This window comes from Felis catus, chromosome C1, assembly GCF_018350175.1.
Source record: "Felis catus isolate Fca126 chromosome C1, F.catus_Fca126_mat1.0, whole genome shotgun sequence".
NCBI lineage: Eukaryota > Metazoa > Chordata > Mammalia > Carnivora > Felidae > Felis > Felis catus.
The window spans coordinates 25,206,222-25,227,632 of NC_058375.1; the positions used below are offsets into that span (position 1 = coordinate 25,206,222).

Sequence of the window (21,411 nt, forward strand, 5' to 3'; positions counted from 1 at the left end):
GTGCGAAGCTGTCCCAGTCCAGCACCTGGAACCCCCTGACCCAGCCATCATTTAAAACAGGAAATGGCTGTTCTTTTGGCAAAGCCTTTGACTCCACGAACTTGGTGGAGAAGGGACAGGCAAGGACGGGGAGAAGGCAAGTTACGTTTTCTGCAGCATCACGACAACCTCCGCAGGGAGGGTGATGGGCACCCCCGCTTTACAAATCTGAGGAAACCGAGGCTCGGCAAGGTGAGGGACTTGTCCACAGTCACGCGCAGAGTTAGGAGACAAGCAGAGCTTACTGGCTGGTGCTCAGGCCTCTCATGGCCACGGGGTGTGTGTGAAGGTGGGCGTGGGTGGCCCTCGGGGAATGCTGCAGGGTGAGGGAGAGGAAGGAATGTGCCAGCTCAGAGCCATCAAGCAATAACCTGTTCTAAGGTACAGCTGGCCTGTGCTTATCTAAACCAGAGTCCAAAAGGCCTTCTGGGTTTTGCTAATCCAGTTTGGGTGGGAGGCAGTGGGGAGCTTTGAACTGCGTTTGAGAGCGGCGAGATCTCTTATGTCACATCATCAATAAGTGGAACCCGCTTGTAAAAATGATCAGATTGTGAAAACCATCAGGACGGATTTACGCTGGAACTGCTGTCCTTCCTGGGAACAGTGGAGGCTCATAAAAACGCAAGGTCTGTGAGAACACTGTATACTGGATTCGGGAGACCTGGAGTGAAATCCCACCCTCCCAGGGCCTCAGTTTCCCCAAGTGTCAGAGGACAGCGCAGGGGCTTCCAAGCTGCTACCTTCCCTGTCTCCTTGGCCCCGTAACCACCTTTCCTGCAGGGCCTGATGATTTCACCTGCTGTTCAGAGCCTGTGTTTCCCACTCCCCCCGCAGCCCCCCACCCGGGGGTGAAAAGTCTAGATAGCAGCCATGAGTAAGGAAACTTACCAGGCCCAGACTATGGGCCCCGCATCAAGGAAATGTCCTTTTTGTGGACACTGTCAGGAGAGAGGGCCATAAGGATACCTTTGGAATAATTTTATTGTAATATTACTTAAATACGCACAAAGCTGCTTGAGGGTGGGGGGAGCAAAGCCAAGGACTCAGATGTTTCTTCTGTGGCAGCAGCTTTCTCCTGTTCACCCAGAAGCTACTCTCTTTGGAGTGAGAGCCAGTCCTGGCTCTCCAGCTGCCGCCCAGACTCACAGCTTCTCTGTGCCTTAGGCACTTACGTTCCCTTTTTGTGCTTCAGTCTCCTTATCAAAAAGGGGGTTAGGGGCTGGCGTTGGGGGGGGGGGCGGGGCGGGAAGGGCTAAAACAGCTCTGCAGGAGGCATCAGCCGAATCCAGTAAGGTCAGAGGTGAAGGGTAGCTTGCGAGGCGCTACTGTCGCGGTGCTTCGTCGGTGGCTGTTGAAAGTGGAGGAAAGGGACCTTTCCCTCCTGTAGAACAGCTAGCTCCCCAAAGGCCAGGGCCTCCTCCTCCCACCGCTACGATCCCACGGCCAGGCGGGCAGGGCTGTTTGGATCCAAGCTCTCGCTGCCCTCCGGGGCGCCCCGACGGCTTCAGGGGCCCCCTTCCCGGGCCGGCGGGGGGTCGGGGACTAGTCGCGCAGCAGGGCGTACTCCTTGGGCGCCCAGAGCAGGCGCGGCCGCCGGATCTCCGCCCTCGAGCCGATGTCGGGGCTCCAGCAGAACTCGGGCGACAGCACCTTGGCGGGCTTGTGCAGCCAGAAGAACTTGTTGAGGTGGCTCTCGTCGTGCCAGCGCGCCTCCAGGCCGAGCTCGCGGTCCCGCCGCTGGCCCCGCGCGCAGTGCGCCGTCAGCCCGCGCAGCGCCGCCACGCTGCCCCCGAACACGGCCGCGTGGTAGTAGAAGTCGCCCTCGCCCGGCGCCAGCGCGGCGGCCGAGCGCGCGTCGCGCTCGTAGGGCAGCAGCCACCGCGGCCAGCGGTAGTGCCAGGAGTGCAGCTGCGCCACCGACTCGGCCAGCGCCTCGGGCCCGAAGGCGCCGTGGAAGTACTGGTCCACGTCCATGCAGAACACGAAGCGCGCCTCGCGGCCCAGCCGCCCGCCCAGCGCCTCGTGCAGCGTGTGCATGCGCTGCATGGACACGTCCTGCCAACGCCGCTCGCGGGCCACGCGCTCCACGCGCAGGAGGCGGCCCGGGGCCAGCGCCACGCGGGGCACGGCGTCCGGGCGCTCGGTGAACACGTAGTACACCACGCGCTGGCCCACCATGAAGTGCTGCTCGGCCGTCTCCAGGAAGCGCGCCAGGTACTTCTCCAGGTACCTGCCGGGCGGGGTGGGGCGGGGCGGGTCAGCCCGAGCGCGGCGCCTTCCTCGGCCCCGGCCGCGCCCGGGCTCGGGCTCCCGGCTCCCTGCAGCCACGGGCTCCGGGGCTCCGCAACCCTCCAGCCGCAGCAGCTTTCAAGGCGGGCGCAGAGGCTTGCAGATCGCTCCCCTTCGCAGCCCTGGGTTCCCTGCCTTGACCGTGGGCTCCCGCTGCCCGCCTGGATCAACAGGGTCCCGCGGCAGAGGGGCGGTGCTGGCCCTGGGACGGCCGGCAGCGTTAGCCTTTGCCTCGTTAGGGCTCTGAGCCTTCGAAGCTTAGAGCTTACGAAGGCCTGGACCCGTGATGCCGGGGCGATGTGAGGAAGCCCAGCCAGCCGCGCGGAAGGCATTGTGAAGACAGGTGCCTCACCGGTGTTCAGCAGTCGGCCATCCCAGGGGAGGCCCAGACATGGGGGAGCAGCGGGGAGCCCTTCGGGAGTTCCTGCCCACAGAATCTTAAGCTGTAATAACAGCCGTTGTTGTCATCACTGAGGTTGTGACAGTTCCTCACGCAGATGGTCAGGAGGGTCCCTGGGTAGGGGCCTGTGCTGGGTGGGCTCCATGGTGCCGGTGTCTAGGGAGGAGGGAAAGGGAAAGGGTGGTCCTGCCTGCTCCCCGGGAGGCTGGGACAAGAGGTGCTGTCTCTGCTTCCCTCTTCGCTTTGGGATCCTGCGGCCGGGGAGAACCCTGTGCCCCATCCCTGCGTCCCATGCACACCCCTTCCACTCCCTGCCTGGACAGCACCGCTCCCCTCCCCGGGCCTTACCTGCCTACAGCAAAGACAGTCAGACCAATGGTGAGGTTCTGCTGCAGAGCCTCCCGCTGGGCCACAGCTGGGTCGAAGGTGCCATCCCAAATAATGGGGGCCCCCCAGGAGGTACAGGTCAGGACTTCAGGCCGGGCCCTGGCCGGGACAGGGATGGAGAGATAGGTCCATTCATCCACTGGTCTGGTGCATTGTCACCGCCACCTCCCCAGTGCCATACCCCAGGGCCCCACAAATGGGTCCCACCCAGCCCCCGCCCCTAGAAGTCCCTAGCCTAGATCCAACACAGAGGATTGGGAGATGTGTGACCTGATGGGGCCCCTGGGAGGAGTACCTGGCCCTGCCAGGGTGAGGGATGTGTGGAGGGCAGGGACACGGAAGGCAGAGCTCTCTAGGGCATGTGGGTGTTAGCTCCTTACCAGGGATGCAAGAGACCCGTGAAGTTGTCTCTCAGCAGGGCCATTCTGGCGGAAGGGCAGACACCCATGGGGATGAGGACTTCCAGATGCCTGCAGGGCGGGGGCAGCAGTGAGGGGCCCTCTCTCTTTGCACTTTACAAGGAGGGGGAGCCCACAAGGACAAGTGTGCAGCCAAGATAGCCATCGCCCACCATCCCTCAAGGAGGCACTTAGAAGAGGCCCCGACCCTGCTGGTTCCCACGTTGAGGGCTGGGGGAAGGGAGTTGTACCTGATTACAGGGAGCCCATACAGGTACAGCCCTAAGAGGCCAAGTGCAAATAGGATCAGCAACCAGAAGAGTCTCTTCCAGGTCCTGGGTGGTGGGGAGGGCGTTAGCAACTCATTTATACATACACATACACATGAGAAATTGCTTATGTAATTTTAATGTTGCAGGTTATTTATTTTTGGATACAAATATATTCTTTTCACATGGTACAGGTATTCAGAGGTACAAAAGAGTATATGTAGTGCAAAGTCTTTCCTGGTCCCATCCACCCAGTTGGCTCTGCATGGAGGGGAGCCAGCGCTACTCTTTTCTTGTGCCTCCTTCCAGAGGTGATCTGTGCGTATGCAGCCAAATATAAATATGGTGGCAAATCCTCCCTCCTCCCCTCCCCCGATCGGTGGCAGCACAGTAGATATGCCGCTCTGCATCTTGCATTTTCCACTGCCTCCACTGACCATTATCTTTGCGGTTATCCCCTCTGAATACTTGAAGTGCTTGCCCCCCCTTTTCCCCAGCTGCCCAATATGCCATTTATTGGATAGAGCATCATTTACCTGACCAGGTCCCTTTTGATGAATATTTGGATACATAATCCTTTGCTTTTCCCAGCAGTGCAACGGGACATGACCTTGGGCAGGTTTGGGGGACGATAATATTAGAGGTTGGGGTGCTTAGCCTGGGTAGGGGGCAGGACTGGCCTTGGACAGGAGAAGAGACTGGGAGGGGATGCAAGGAAGTTTGTGGCTTGGTGACTGGGAGTTGAGAACTGTCTGACACTGATGAGTTGAGGGGCTGCGTGGGGGGTGGGCTGTGGTCAGGGGCCACGCGTCTACAGTGGCTTCAGCCACTGGGCTGGGTACGTCCAGCAGAGCTCAGAAGCCCCATTCCTGCTCGGAGGAGGTCAGCTTTGGCGTGTGGCCACGGTTGGGGGTCATCCAGGAAGGGCCCCCAAAGTCGAGATCCTCTGGGGGATCTCATCCAGTATCCCCCACCCCTCCTGTGTGCCCATGTCTCCTGAAAGGCTGGAACCGCCTGGTGAGGAGCACGGACACCGGGGCCAGACCCCCAGGTTCCAATCCCAGTCCACCATTTGTAAGTTGTCTGGCCTTGGGCAAGGTTCTGGACTGCTGCACTACAGTCTCCTCATCTATAAAATGTGGATGATAAGAATGCTTCCCTCAGAGGGCTGAGGTGGCTAGTGAGTTGATACACGCTAAGCAGTTAGGGCAAGGCCTTGCACACAGTTCTAGCTCAGTTGCAATTGTCATTACTCCTGAACAGACCCTCATGATCCCCGGACAACCTCCCAACTCCACTCTCTGCCCTACAAATCCTTCCAAAGTCTGGCTCCCCTGGTCTCTCTCAAGCCTGCCGGATCAGACGCTCCTGCCTCCCTGCCTTCTCAGCTACCCGACTTGGCTGTTCCTCATCAGACGTAACTAGTAGATAGGAGAGGGGTCTTGTGGTGTCTGTGTGCCTGTGTCCACCTGTGCACCTTCTCAGCACATGGTACCTCCTTCTGTTCAGTTGGCCAAGCCAGAAACCTGACTGCACCCCAACCCCTTCCTCTCTCTCACCCCCGCCCCTGTCATCTGCTGTCAGTCCCCAGGGTGGGTTGACTTCACCTCCTGGATGTCCTCCCCCCCCGCCCCCCGGGCCCCTGTGGTACTCCTGGCCCCACAGTGATCCTGCCTGCACATCCCCCACCAGGACCATTGAAGCATCAACTTCCAGCCCCTTCCTACACAACCCCCAAAGTCATCCTATAAAATGCCCACCTGCTTTCACAGTGTCCACGTCACATGGCCAAACATCCAAGAAGAAATACATTTAGAAGGCAAATCTATGGGGAAATGTTCACCCTCACTAGTAACCAAAGACATACAAATTAGAACAGGGTGGCATGTTTTACCTATAAAATGAGCTTAAAAAAAAAAAAAAACCAAACAAAACAACAAAAACTAGCCACGCTTCAAGTATACAGTGAGACAGGCACTCTTACAGTTGCTGGTGGGAGTGAAGATTGCTAGATCTTTTTGGATAGCTACTTAGCTATGGGGATTGAAGCTTTCACTGTTCCTACCCTTTAATCCAATCACCCCAACTTCTGAGAGTCTGCTCAGAGATCATTTTCAGGATGCAAAAAGCTTATCCATCAAGATGTTCACTAGTTTCTGCTTATGCATGCCTTCACCCTATATTTATTGGGCACAAGCTCAGAATCATGCACTTGCTAGGTCAAGGGTTCAGAGGTGAGCAAGGCACAGACCTTATCTTCAGGGAATGGAATCAGGAAGATGTGGATGGCCAGGAAGAGAGGAAATGGGTCAGATGACAGACCTCAAACAGATGAATGGAACACAGCACAGTAAAGGCTGTCATCAGTATAAATACAAGATGCTATGAGGGCAAATTGGAGGGTGGCAACTGAACCTTGACAGATGGGGAGGAAGTTGGGGAGGCTTCCTGGAGGAGGTGGCTTCTAATGATTAGAAGTTATCCGGGCAAAGAAGGCAGCAGCGGGGAAGGGAGGTCTATGAGAAGAAAACAACAACGTACAGAAGGGAGAGGGGAGAGAAAATGTGGGGTGCGCATGGCACTACGGGTCACTCTGCAGGGTGGAGTGCAGGTGGGGAGCGGGGACAGGTGAGGCCGAAGGTAAGCCAGGGCCAGATCACCCTGCATTCCAGGCTAAGGGGTTGGGTGGGCTTCATCTGGAGGACCATAGGGAGCCCTGAAAGATACTTCCTCCAGGGACTGATGCAGATTTTTATTTGAAAAAAAAAAAAAAAAAAATACTGCAGCTAAACAGTTGAGCCTGGACCCTGAGGGGTGAGGGAGCGTGGCTGGAGGCAGGAAGGCAGTTCCGGGCTGCTAGCCCTCGTGAACCAGGGCGTTGGTGGTGGGGTGGTGGAGGGCTGTCAAGGGGGCAGGCAGGACTTGGTCAAGGTTAAAGGGACCCGGCCAGGGGAGCTGGGAAAGGAGACAGTGCCCGACTGGTGGGGTGGGTGGAGGAGTAAGTGGGGGTGCAGTGGTGGAGGCAGGGGCGTGGGTTGACTCTCCAGAAGTGTGGCTGGAAGGAAGGAGGCGGGTGGGGGCAACCGGATGGGGCTGAGAGGCTGGGATTGGTGGAGGAGTGTGTGTTTCCTTTACGTGAGGGGCACTTGGGCTTGGTTGGATCCTGACTGGAAGCACCAGGGACAAGGCATTCCGCGGGCTGCTGAAAAGGCCCTAGCAGCCAGCCCACCGACTAAATAGCCTTTTTCTGACGATTCTGTGGTCACGTGGAAAGATGCTTATGCAGAAACCGTAAATGAAAAAAGCAGGTTCTAAAATCAATGGGCAGTATGATTATTGTTATTTATTTTTAAATTTTTAAAAATGTTTATTTTTGAGAGAGAGAGAGAGAGAGTGTGTGAGCAGGGGAGGGGCAGAGAGAGGGAGACATAGAATCCGAAGCAGGCTCCAGGCTCCGAGCTGTCAGCACAGAAGCCGATGAGGGGTTTGAACTCACGGACCATGAGATCGTGACCTGAGCCAAATTTGGACGCTTAACCGACTGAGCCACCCAGGTGCCCCTGGGCAGTATGATGATAATTTAGCAGGAATTAAAACATGCACCAGAAAATAAGACTAAAAAGGAAAACTTCAGTATCTATGCAATAAGTTATAGTAGGGCTTTTTTTTCCCTTTATTTTTTCAAGTTTTTAAAATGTGCTTATATTGGCTTTTTAATGCAGGAAAGATACACAGTTAGCAATTTAGAAAAACAAAATCAAACCAAACAAGTTTTAAGCCTTCCTACTGCCTGCAAGATAAAGTCTAAACCTCGCAGCTCTGTCCAAGAAGCCTTCAGAATCTGACTCCTTGGCGGTCACATTCGAAGTGCTCTCGCCTGACCCGGCTTTCCCACCTCTAGAAATGGAGACTCACGGTGGGTAGACCAAGGATGCTCTCATAGCTTTGTTTGAAAGAGTGAATGGACGTCTCAGAAACCCCAGTGTTGATCAGTGGCGAATTGGATTCGTGAATTATGCACACCTATACCGCAGAAAGCCAACAGGACCCGTGAAAAGGATGAGGTGGATTTCTATGTACATTCTGGAAAAGAGGTCCCGATGTGTGAAGTGGAAAAGGAAATAACAGGACTGTGTATAGAGGCTGATCTCACTTCTATGAGGGGAAAGCCCCCATTTACAGACATGCATACCTATGGTCTTTCATAAACGTGTCGGGAAAGATCTAGAAAAGCATTATCCAATAGAAGTACAATATGAAGGGTGCCTGGGTTCGACTCTTGATTTCGGCTCAGGTCATGATCTCATGGTTGGTGAGTCTGAGCCCCGCATCCAGCTGTGCTAGCATTCACAGAGCCTGCTTGGGATTCTCTCTCTCTTTCCCTGTCTCCCTGCCCCGCCTTTGCTCGTACATGCTTTCTCTCTCAAAATAAATATAAACATTTAAAAAAGTAAAAAAAAAAAAAAAAAAGGAAAGAAACCAAAGAAGTACAATATGAGCCAGATATGTAAATTAAAATTTTCTAGTAGCCACATAAAAAACTGTGAAAAGGGGGGGCGCCTGTGTGGCGCAGTCGGTTAAGCGTCCAACTTCAGCCAGGTCACGATCTCGCGGTCCGTGAGTTCGAGCCCCGCGTCAGGCTCTGGGCTGATGGCTCAGAGCCTGGAGCCTGTTTCCGATTCTGTGTCTCCCTCTCTCTCTGCCCCTCCCCCGTTCATGCTCTGTCTCTCTCTGTCCCAAAAGTAAAATAAAACGTTGAAAAAAAACAAACTGTGAAAAGGGCTGAAATTAATTTTAATAACATTTTAATTTAACCCACTGTGTCCAAAATATCCTTTTGACATATAATCAATATGAAAATGGTGGAGATACTTTATATTCTTGTCTCATACTAAGTCTAAGTACTCAGTCCAGTATATATTTTAGATTTATAGCACATTTCAACTGGAATGAGCCACATTTCAAGTGCTTGGTAGCTACATAGGGCTGATGGCTACTAGACGCACGGATTCTGAAGGAGATGCACCAGTTACTGGGGGGCTGAAATTAGAGGGAAGAGGGGATTTCTGCTGGATACACTTCTCTCACATTCCGCTGTACAATGAGCAGGTGTTACTTTTGTCTTTGTTAAAGAAACAATAGGCCCCAAATGGAGTCACTAAATGCAGTTTCACCTTCTCCCAGAAATGTGCCTTTAACCAGTCAGTCTGGAATTACCCGGTCAGCACTAGTGAGAATACTTGCCTGATGGGCCCCCACTTTCCCTTAAAAGAAAGTGACCTTGCTCGAAGCAGTCCAGTCTTTGTTAGAAACTGCCTTTTCCTCCCACCTCTTCTGCCTAGAACAGCATTTCTACAGCCCCCTCAGAGCTCCTTTGTATCTGCCGAGATGAGATGCCGCCCGATTCATGAATTGTTACATAAAGCCGATTAAGACCTTCACATTTACTCCACTGAATTTTGTTTAACAGATTTGCTGGCGGTGACAGGAACAAAGGAGACTTCTGGAGGCTCTGGGGACAACGAGGAACACAGGCGTGGCACCTCGAACCCTTTGTATTCTCTTTCTCGCTGTTTCTGAGGGTTATGGTCCTCTTGGTTCTGAGCTCACATACTTTGCATCAGCCTCCTGATCCCATTGGCTTTCCAGTCTGGGGCTGGTCAGCTTGAGCTAACAGACAGTTCCACCCAGAACCCAAGCCCCTAGTCCTTGGTTTAGTGTGAATTGCCCCCATTTTCTTGGAAACCCCAGACCTTTCGTTCTGTCCCCAGATTCCACGCTGGGAACTGCCGGTGGCAGCTCCAGCCCCCATTTGTTTGGACTCAGTTCTCTGGGGTCTGTGATTCAGCCCTCCCCCCAGGCCCCACTTCCACACTGGGAGTTGCTGGGGGGAGCACACAGGCCCTTTGTCGGCCAGTCCACAGGTTACTGCTGGTGTCCACAGTCCCATTTCTTTGGTCACTGTTGGTCTCTGTTATGTCCATCAGGTAAAGGCTATTGCCATTGGGAATCTCAAAAGCTGCCCAAATTGGTGGGCGTGGGTCAAACATTTAAAAACTGTTAGAACACTTGCCACTTAACCCAAAATTTCCTGTTAGGTTAGGCGAAGAGTCGCAGTAGGTCACCTGCCAACCTCAAGAAAACCTCCATGCAACGAGGTACACCGTAAAGCGTCACACAATTCCCAATCCAGCAGCACATCTCTTTTAAGTATTAGTTTGGTTCTGAGACACCCAAAGGCTTGGCTCAAAAAGAATAACTACTACTACTAATGGGATTCTTAAATTACAAGAGTTGAGGGGCGCCTGGGTGGCTCAGTCAGTTAAGCGTCCGACTTCAACTCAGGTCCCGATCTCGCGGTTTGTTGAGTTCAAGCCCCTCTGTGCCGACAGCGACAGCTCGGAAGCCTGGAGCCTGCTTCGGATTCTGTATCTCCCTCTTTCTCTGCCCCTCCCCCACAACGTTCGTGCTCTCTTGCTCTCTCTCTCAAAAATAAATAAATAAATGTTCATGAAATTTTTTTTTTTAAATTACAAGAGTTGAGCACACCATCTTCCAGTCTGCTGACTTATTCTGTGTCTAAGAACTGCAGTGCTAAAAGCTATAGATACCTACAAAATGGCAAAAATCTTACTCAAGCAACCTAGAACTACAACTGCCATTATGGAGAACATTCCACTTATTTATGTATTTGTTTATTTTTTAAATTTTCTTAATTTTTAGAAAGGGCACATGTGAGCGGGGGGAGAGGGGCAGAGGGAGAGAGAGAACCCCAAGCACAGGGCTTGATCCCACGACCCTGGGATGGATCATGACCTGAGCTAAAATCAAAAGTTGGGACACTCAGCCGAGCCACCCAGGTGCCCCAGAGAACATTCCATTTAGAGGAGATCACTTATTTAAGACTTCAGCTCAGGTCCTGATCTCCCAGTCCATGGGTTTGAACCCCGTGTCGGGCTCTGTGTTGACAGCTCAGAGGCTGAAGCCTGCTTCAGATTCTGTGTTCCTCTTTCTCTGCCCCTTCCCTACTCATGTTCTCTCTCTTGCTTTCTCAAAAGTAAACAAACATGAAAAATATTAAAAACTAAAATTAAAACTAATTTTGGTAGATATTGGTAGATATTTTGGTAGATACTGGAGCTACAATCGCTATCTTTTTAAAGTTTATTTCTTTTGAGAGAGAGAGAGAGAGAGAGAGAGAGAGAGAGAATCCCAAGGAGGCTCCACACTGTCAGTAAGGAGCCTGATGTGGGGCTTGAACTGGGAGATCACGACCTGAGCCAAAGTTGGATGCTTAACCTACTGAGCCACCGGGTGCCCCTACAATCTCTACTTTAAACCTCACTTGGGGCTTGCAAGTGGGATCCTGGGAAAGACTGGAAGAAGCCACCTGAATCTGAGAATATTCTTACCAGAGTCAGCTCTCCTGGATCTCTTTAGTATTTGGTAGAAAGAAAAAAAAAGTAAGTTTGCACGTTGTCCCTCCCTTTCCAAATCTAGGCCATTGTTCTTGATCTTTGGGAAGGGCTCTAGATCTTGTGAAGATAATATCTTTTGCACCTTCTTTAAGGGTGCCTCTTGGGTTTGCAGGATTGTTTTCTACTGCCAGAAATATTTACTGTTTGTCCCGACTGAAACCTGACAAGATATTTGAGAGGAGTTAATAACACTCTGGTCATAAACTTGGCCAAACTGGGAGCTGATATTTTGAGCCAGATAGGAATTCTTTTAGACCTTCTCCTTTAAGCTGAATGTACTCAGAGGGAAAGAAAAACGTTCCAACGTAGGTGCATGGGTGTGTCAGCCCCTGGAAGTCCTCCAGGATGCAACACAATTCTCAGAGGAGTTAGAGGCAACTGTCCTTATCCCACAAATCTTTGCAAGACCAGAAATGCAGCTCTCGAGACCATTCAAAGCCCACTCATTCTTTGTAACAATTAACCTGACCCTTATTCATTGTAAAAGGCGTGTAGGTACTGTAAAAATTCTGACCTTGGGGAACAAGCGTCCCTGGAGGGTTTTGCATTCTTTCCCTGTGCCTTTGAGGTGTAAATGTTCTATCTGGTCTTCTCTAGGGACTCTCCTCTTCCGGTGTGGGCTATCTCCTTGAAATGTAAACTCCAGCAAAGTACATACAATCCCGAACAATGTGGGGATTAGGGGCGCTGACCCTCGCTTGCAGTAAAAATCTGGATATCATTGGGTTGCCTGGGTGGCTCAGTGGGTTAAGCCTCCGACTTCCGCTCAGGTCATGATCTCAGTTTGTGAGTTCAAGCCCCAGGTTGGGCTCTGTGCTGACAGCTCAGAGCCTGGAGCCTGCTTCAGATTCTGTGTCTCCCTCTCTGTCCTTCCCCTGCTCACACTGTCTCTCAAAAAAGGAATAAATGTTAAAAAACAATCTGCATATAATTTTTGACACCCCCTCAAACTTAACTACTAATAGCCTACTGTTGACAGGAAGCCTTACTGAGGTTAACACATATTTTGTAGGTTATATGTATCATATATTGTGTTCTTAAAGGAAGCTAGAGGAAAAAAATTGTTATTTAAAAAATCATAAGGATGAGAAAATATTTACAATACTGTACTGTATTGAGAAAAAATCCATTATAAATGGACCCATGTAGTTCAAAGCCATGTTGTCTGAGGGTCAATTGTAATTTTTTTAATGTTTATTTTTGAGAGAGAGAGACAGAGAGAGAGAGCAAAAGAGTGAGGGAGGGGCAGTGAGAGAGGGAGAGAGAGAATCCTAAGCAGAGTCCACACTTAGTGCAGAGCCCAACGCGGGGCTCGAACTCAAACTGTGAGATCATGACCTGAGCCAAAATCAAGAATCAGAAATTTGGGGCTCCAGGGTGGCTCAGTTGGTTAAGCATCTGACTCTTGATTTCAGCTCAGGTCATGATCTCCTCGTTTGTGAGTTTAAAGCCCTGCATTGGGCTCTGTGTAGACAGCTTGAAGTCTGCTTGGGATTCTCTCTGTCCATCCCCTGCTCTCTTGCTCTCTCTCTCTCAAAATAAATAAAAAACTTAAAAAAAAAAAAGAGTCGGACACTTAACTGACTAGGCCACCCAGGCACCCGTGGTCAACTCTAATCCTTAACAGAAGGAAAATAAAACTACTAGAAATTAATAAAGAAAGTTCTCTGTATGAAAGGAAAGTAGGATGCACACTTTCGGTAAGAGAAGATATGAGGAATGGAACTGCATTTTTGTTGAGGGAAAAGAAAGTTATTTTGTCCTAAAAGTAAGGCTGGTTATTCAGAATGGGAAAGAGGAAAAACAGGACAAAATCTGGTAAAAAAGAAGGTTGCAGATGGTCTGTTGAAAAGGAATCTTGGGAAAAGGATTTTATGTGTGGTCAAGATGGCTAAGATTGGAGTGGACAGAAGTTTAAAAAATCGGGGGCGCCTGGGTGGCTCAGTCGCTTAAGTGTCTGACTCTCGAGTTTGGCTCAGGTCATGATCTCGGGGTTCAAGCCCTGCGTTGGGCTCCATGCTGTCATCACAGAGCCTGTTTGGGATTCTTTCTCTCCTTCTCTCTCTGCCCCTCCCCTGCTCATGCTCTCTCTCTTTAAAAAAAAAAAAAAAAAAAAAAAATGGAGACAAAATTAAAATTGGTTTCCTCTCTGTTAAAAGGACAGTTTTCTTAGACTGTTGGTCTAAGAAAGATATTTAAAAAAAAAAAGAAAGATAAGATATTGCTAAGAGGTTGCAGAGCTTTCTCTTTACCTTTAAGTAATCTGCCTAGAAAACAAAGATTTTTGTGGCCTGTCAAAATAATTTCTTGTGTTTCCTATCAGATCTTTGCTTGCTTAAGAGAACCAAGCCTTCCCTATTAGAAGGGCAAAGAGCTCTTTTTTGTTTTACAACTTAACTCTCTGTATTTGTTTACAGAGTCTCTGATTGTCATGGTTAAATAGATAACCAAGTTAATGCTCCCCAATAACCTGTGATCTTATTTGCTCAAGTATTTTTAAGACCTTTTACCAACTTTTTCCTCCTCCCCCTACAATATAATGCTGAAGGAAGTCTTTTTTTTTTTCAACGTTTTTTATTTATTTTTGGGACAGAGCGAGACAGAGCATGAACGGGGGAGGGGCAGAGAGAGAGGGAGACACAGAATCGGAAACAGGCTCCAGGCTCTGAGCCATCAGCCCAGAGCCCGATGCGGGGCTCGAACCCACGGACCGTGAGATCGTGACCTGGCTGAAGTCGGACGCTTAACCGACTGCGCCACCCAGGCGCCCCGAAGGAAGTCTTTTTGACCTGGAAGTAACTTTGAGATTTTCCACAGGATCTGTGGAAAACTATAAAAGAATTGTTCTGTCTCCCTGTAAAAAGAGAGAGGCCAAACTGATGTAGCTTATTTGACATGTTAAATTACATGGGGAGCATTGTCAAATAAGTAATATGAAGCCTTCCTTATGTTGTATTTGCGCAGGTATGCAAGTGTTCCAGAAATTATGTGAAACTCCTGGAAATCTGATATGTCCTGGTGTCATGCTATCAGCCACAATCCTGGCTATTATCTTAAAATGTTGTATGTTACAGAAATAATCAAATTCCCTTCTCAATGCTATTTAGCAATGGCCATTTTCGAGCCTTTTGTCATTCCCAGATGGTATGTTTCACTCTGATGCTTTTGCAAAAGTGCTTCGGCTTTAAGGAGATTCAGTACAGGTTTCTTATAACTTTAAGACCATAAAACTGAAATGGGTAAAAATCTCCAGAACTAATAGGAAAACTGATTCAAGCAGAACAAGTATTGATTCCACGGGACAGAACGAGCAGGAAGGATGCTTGTAACTTATTCTGACTTTTTGTCTGAAGTGTTTCTGGTTCCTTAATGTTTTGTTTTTCTGTATTTAAGGAAACCTTTTATCTTACAAGGCTACGTGACTTACAGCAATTCAGTAAAGTGTGTACTTTTGTAAATAAAGATGAAACATTTACTTTTTCTCCGACCTGATCCCTCCAGAATTTAGAAACTATTGTTTTGGTTTTTTTTTTTTTCATGGCAATATAGTTATTTGCATACGTTCTCTGTGAATCTGGTTCTCCCTGTAATAAGGCACCTTGGGAAGCATTGGTTATATTACCGAGGTTTTGATGGATACGAATTCACCCAAACTGTAGGTATTTTAGGTCAAATCTACTGTGGAGCCCTTGGCTTGGCTCCCTATCTCAAAGACTTAAAAGTTCAGTCTGAAATTCCTTATGAAAAGTTCCAGCAAAGCAGTCTTAAGGACTTGTATGGTCAATCAACCACTGTTCTTAACGCACTTATATAATCAAGTCGGTTTAATGCAAACAAATTAGTTTTACTGTGATTATATTTGGTAAGTGGAGGTAATCGTAGAGAGAAAAATTATGTTTGTCCCTTTGTAGATACTAGATTCTAATCCTGTGTATCGTCTTTGAGGTTTTGTTAAGTGCCTGTAAACTGGACTAGACCTGGAATTCTTCTAGTTTCCTGAAATATCTGGCTCTGACTCTCCAAACAGATGCTTCCAAGTTTCTCCCACCCTTCCGACGGGGAGTCACAAGGACAGAGAATGCCCTGAGTCTCCTTGGAAGGGACTATACCAGGTCCACCTCGCTACCCAGATGGCAGCCACCTTTAGGGACTTGAACCTTGGGTACACGTTGCACAGCTAAAGAAGGCTCCACCTGACATCTGGTCCTGTGCAGAGGCTGGAGACTTCCAGATCAAATTGACGAGGAAGAGAAGTAGCTGGCTGACAGCCAGGTGGACCGCGTCCACCCAAGGTGCCAGATGGAGACCCCCTACTTTAACGTAAAACCCTTTGTTCTTTTCTTTCCTTTATGCTGGCATTGGCCTGGAAAGAGAGCACCAGCATCTGTATCTCCAGGCCATTGCTAAAGGGAGGTAACCTTTCAGACTGCTAGCTTTCAAAAACTCTGCTCTGTCCATGGTGGTGGACTCCATTCACAGAGCCACCCTAGCAGGAGCAGTACTCCCACAGGGTCTATGTCTGGGGCGGTTTTCCTCTTCCTTTGGGCCTATGAATGCCTACGTGGTTGGTGCATAACCAGGCGATGACTCTTACCTAACGGGTTAGCTGTGCCCCTAACTGTTCACCAACAAACTAAGGCACCCTGTGGGTCAACTCCCCTAAATTTACACCATCAAGTTAGAAAGGACCTACCAGGAGGCTTTTGTGATTCAGGATTTGCTTCCTTAGGTGTCTACCTCCCTGGCTGGGAGTGAATACAAATGAGGCTGTGATCAGCACACTCTTCTTAACTTTCAAAGTATGGCTTTGTGCTAGAGCAATGGAGGCCCAATGAAAGTCCTTAGACTCTCTGGCCAAGGTGGTTTTTGACAATAGGACAGCCCTTGATTAACTTTGGGCTGAGCAAGGAGGTATCTGTGCTGCGGTCAACACCGCCTCCCGCACCTGGATTAACACTTCTGGGAAGTTGAAACAAGGTTACATAAGATTGCTGAGCAGGCCACTTGGCTTAAAAAGAGGACTCCTTCAAGGGGGTCTTTGTTTGACTTATTTGATTTTGACTGATTTGGGTCTTGGGGACCATGGCTCTTTGGTGCACTCTAGATATGGAGAGGTATCCTGCTTATGATAATCATAGGAGTAACCCTGGGGCACTGTACTCTCTCAAAAACTTTAAATGCACGTTCAAAGCCCCTAACCACCAAGCAAATGATCTCCTGAGACTGGAACATCAAAAAGGGGAATGAAGAGAATGATCAACTTCAAATGTAATCCTGAGGTCATGACCTGTGAATATCACACAGGAGCAGAGAAAACTGGGAGAACTTGGAGTGACAGGTGGGAGAGAGGCCCTTTACACTTCGGACATGTCTCTCAACTCAACTGAGAGTCTGATCAAAAGGGGGTGGAAGTGTTAAAAAAGAAACAACAGGGCCCCAAATGGAGGCACTCACACGAAGCCCCCTGTCAGCAAGCCAAGACTTGGCACCAAAGGGGATCACAGTCTTCACCTTCTCCCAGGAATGTAACTTTTAACCAGTCCGTCTAGAATTACCTGGTAAGCACTAGTGAGGTTATCTGCCTGATAGACCCCCCACGTTCCCCCAAAGGAAAGTGACCTTACCTGAAACAGCCCGCTTTTTTAAAAATTTATTTTGAGAGACACAGAGAGAGAGAGGGAGAGAGAGAGAGAGGGAGAGAGAGAGAGTATGAGTGCGCACAAGCAAGAGAGGGGCAGAGAGCGAATCCCAAGCAGGCTCCCCGCTGTCAGCACAGAGCCCCACGTGGGGCTCAAACTCACAAACCATGAGACCACGACCTGAGCCGAAATCAAGAGTTGGATGTTCAACTGACGGAGCCATCCAGGTACCCTGAAACGGTCCACTTTTAGCTAGAAGCTTCCTTTCCTCCATCCCCTTCTGCGTACAAAAGCCTTCCATTTTGTACGGCCCCTCGGAGCTCCTTTCTGTCTGCTGAGATGATGCCTGGTTCATGAATCAGTAAATAAACCCAATTAGATCTTCAGATTTACTCAGATGAATTTTGTTTTTTAATGTTATCTAAGGGAGGAAAATGTCTTTCTTTATACTCCTCTCTTGTCCAGCTTCCCCTTACGTTCTAGTCACCCTCTGGGGTGTTTTCCAACACCAACAACCACGTCATTTCTCCAGCCTCAAGTGAGTGTCCAACAGTTCGATTCATTTCTATACTATTTACCTGAAGTTAGTGCCAGATCCCACAGGTCAAGGGCGCAGTCCCATGAGACGGCCCACTCTTCAGAAGCCAGTTGCAAATCCTGGGCCACCCCTACTTCTGGCTGATTGACCATAACTCAGGGGTTCCCACAAGCCCCTCCTCGTGTTCCATAAGTTGCTCACAGAACCGCTCACATAACTCAGGGAGGCACTTTACTTATCTTTACTGGTTTATTTAAAAAGGGTATGCATGAACACCCAGAGGAAGTGCTACATAGAGTGAGGTCAGGAGCTTCTGGCCCCGCGGAGTTGGAATGGGCCACCCTCCCAGCATATGAATGCATTCACCAACCCGGAAAGTTTCTAAACGTTGCTGTGCAGGAGTTTTTATAGCCAGTCTCCAGCTCTGCCTTCCCTCCCTGGAGGTCGGGGGTGGGGCTGAAAGTTCCAAGTCTATAGTCAACTTGGCCATTCAGGTGGTTAGTCCCATCCTGAGACAATTGAGGGGCCTACCCTAAGTCACCATGTGACTCATTGTGAATAACAACAGATAGTCCTATCACTCAGGAAATTGCAAGGTTTTTAGGAGTTCTATGCCTGGAGCACAGGAAAAAGACCAAAAGTCTTATTATACTGTGTGGTGTAGTTCAAGTTCCATCCTGGAACTGGGTTGGGGCCGAACCACTGCCCGGATTCTCTGGTGGGACTGTTCTGGGCATCATGGGTACAGTGACAGAGGACCCCCGGGGGCACTGGTACCACCTGGGCTCTCTACTTGGATGTCTCCTAAGCACCTCAAACTTAAGTCAAAAAGGAACTGTGGATTTTCCTCAGAAACCTGCTCCCTACTCAGGTCTCCTCCATCCTGGTAAATGCAATCATAATGTCCACGTGTTCTCTCTGACGGGTCCCAAGTTACCCAAGTGGGACCACTTCCTCGCTCCTTGGAGCCCTTCGTCACCAAATCCTCTTGCTTCCGCCTCCCCACCAGAGCCCCAGGCTCCTTCTTCCCCACCCCTGCTTCTCATCTGGATTCCTGTAACTGTCCCCTAACTTGCCCCGTCTCTTTCCGTGAAGTTTCTTCAACTTGCCATGACTTAGTGTCTTCCCCACCTCTGTATCTTTGCCCACATTGCTGTTTTGCTATCAACCATCACCAAGCTCCAGAAAATTCTTCTACACCCAGCCTCCTCCTCGTGATGCCTTCCTCGACCTCCCCCTCCAACACCTGCTGCCATATGCTCTTCCGCACCTGTGCAAACCTCTACTCAAGCACTTGCCAAACTCTACTCTGTACTTCTGCCCCGCCAGGCGGCAGGGCCGTTTTATTACCCTTTGTTTTCTTGGGGCCAAACTTGAGAGCCTGCCTCATGGTTGGTGCTATTAATATTTGTTCAGTAAACTAAATGAAGCAATGAATAGGTTCCTTGTCTTCATTCTTTCCCAAACTGTGACTCCTTTCTCAAGACTCTGCTTCAGCGTTAAGTCTGCACTCTACAAATATCTTCAGACATTTACTGAGGCACTCTGCCTGCTGGGTGTTTTATGTCCATATCGCATTGAGGTCTGACCACGGTCCCTTGAAGGAGATGCCATGATTATCTCCACCTTATAAATGAAGAAACTGAGGCTCAGAAACATTAAATCACTTGCTCAAGTCACACGGCTGGTTAAGCGGTGGAGCTGAGTTTGAACTTAGGTCTGTCTGATTCCCAAGCCAGAACGTGGCATTTGGGGCACCTTTTGACCTGGCCCCAGCTCAACCTTAACGCTCCTCTCCCAACGGTCTCTGGCTGGGTTAATATTCCCCCAAGGCACCTCACATCCCCCCTGCCTCCCCTCCCCCGGTCAGTGTCTCTCCTGCAGGAAGCTTTCTCTCCCCTTGCACACACCAGCCCCACCAAGCTCCGGGAGGGCGGGCTGCAGCTGGCTCCCGGAAGCAATGCTACCCCAGAGGTACACTCTGGGAAACACCACCTGTCCGCGCTGCAGGGGCGAGAAAAGGCTAGAGCGGACCGCTCTCAGCCTTCACCACCTTGACTCATTTAGCCGGCACCCACCCCAACCCCCAACCCCCAACCTCGGTAGGGCAAGCTGATGCATATCTTGGGCACTGGACCTCAGCCAAGGCAGGCAGGCAGAGCGGGCCCCAAGTGGCCCCGGGTGAGGGCCGGGTGGGCACCTGCCAGCTCCTGCCGCCCCCTCCCATGCCCCAGCTGGGAACCCTAGTCCACAGGGGCCCCTGCCTGACCCATTCTTCCACATGGCTTGCTCAGATATTTTCAAAGGCACCCCTTCCGCCCCACCTCCACCTGCAGAAAGTGGTCCCTCAAGCCCACCCCAAGCTCTAACCTCTCCGACCTCCTCGCTTTCAAGAAGGGGTTAAAGAACAAGCATTAGTTCTGAAGTGGGAACAAATTTCAACTCCGGACGGTCAGTCCCAGTGGGACTAGAGAGAGGTCTTGGCTATGGCAGGGGACGCAGCACTAGGCCTTTCTCTCGCTCACCAAGGGGGCTCAGAGTTCAGGGAAGCCAGGGGAGTAACCCCACTCTCCCCCAGGAGCCACAAGGTCTCCCAGGACGCAGTCTGCCCCCACCCAGCTCTGCCCCATGGACCATCTCTACCCCTTGAGTGATGTCCCCTCTCAGAGTCTCCTTTGCCCAGGATCTCCATGGCTCAGCCTCTGTGCCTCCTCCTTGCCTTGTTCTGGCCACCAGGCTGGATTTCTGCCGGTTCAGCTGTCCTGCCCCATCTTCCCCCACATGCTGGCAGTGTCCCCAACTCACCTGAGTCTCTCCTTGAGAGCCATGTCGAGAAGCTGTGGGGACAGCCTGCCAGGAAGAACCCTCTAGCTTGGAGCCAGGGGAGAAATAACCAGTTCCTGGTGACTGGGACAAAGCAGCTGCAGGCCATCTGTCAGAAACCACACCCACAGAAGCCGGCAGGGATGAACTGCCCTGAGGGGGACTCCCTTGGGGGCGGTGCCTGCTGGAGGAAACCGGCCCCAGGATGGGGTGGGGGCTGGGAACCCCCTTGGGGCCAATCACCTGGGAGAAGGTGAATCCGAGGCAGGCGAGCCAGCTCTGGTTGGCCAGAGGCTCTGAGCGATTTTGTACTGACTTCTCTTACCTGCCTTGGGGGTCCCTGCGCCCCTCTTCAGCATCTTGGAGCCCTGGGAGAGGACTATGGTCTGTGAGTCCCGCTAAGGTGTTTGCTGCCCAGGGAAAAATCCTGTTCTGCCAGATCTCAAGGGCACTGGTCACCTGGTTGTGACCTTGGACAACTCACAATAAAATGGGGTACATACACCGGTCACCCAGCACAGTGTAAGAGCCACACAAGATAGGGATAGGGAAGGGTTTTGGAAAGTTTACACTGGGCAGGGTTTTCTAAAAGTGCAGTTTGCAAGTTCTCAGAAATCAGTTTTGTGGCTCAGGGATCAAGACCAAGTTTTAAACGTATGAACAGGAAGAGAATTGAAAAGAAAATATTAGAATGTATTGCACATAAAGGTAGGTATTGTTTGGGGCGCCTGGGTGGCGCAGTCGGTTAAGCGTCCAACTTCAGCCAGGTCACGATCTCGGGGTCCGTGAGTTCGAGCCCCGCGTCAGGCTCTGCGCTGATGGCTCAGAGCCTGGAGCCTGTTTCCGATTCTGTGTCTCCCTCTCTCTCTGCCCCTCCCCCGTTCATGCTCTGTCTCTCTCTGTCCCAAAAATAAATAAACGTTGAAAAAAAAATTAAAAAAAAAAGGTAGGTATTGTTTTATGAAATGTTTGTTTCAGAGATCTATATTTAGGTATGTATATGAGAGCGGGAGACCTTTTTTTTTTAAACCGTGGCTCATGATCAAAAAAGTCTTCAAAATTCTGAGTAAAGCGTAAACAGGAACGAATACAGGTTTTCCTGCTATCTGAAAGAAGAGAGTTCTTTATGAAAACTGCCCTCAGTAGAAAAG

General features: G+C 50.3%; 1 protein-coding gene across 1 annotated transcript; it reads right to left on the reverse strand.

Moving 5' to 3' along the window:
- Positions 1-1,002: 1,002 nt before the first annotated feature.
- Positions 1,003-21,065, reverse strand: A3GALT2 (alpha 1,3-galactosyltransferase 2). Its single transcript, XM_023258430.2, has 5 exons — positions 20,243-21,065; positions 3,765-3,848; positions 3,496-3,585; positions 3,077-3,214; positions 1,003-2,269 (listed from the first exon to the last, which is right to left on the reverse strand). Exons 1-5 carry the CDS (start codon positions 20,263-20,265, stop codon positions 1,582-1,584), a joined length of 1,023 nt encoding a protein of 340 aa, XP_023114198.1. The 5' UTR covers positions 20,266-21,065; the 3' UTR covers positions 1,003-1,581.
- Between the last annotated feature and the right edge of the window lie 346 nt (positions 21,066-21,411).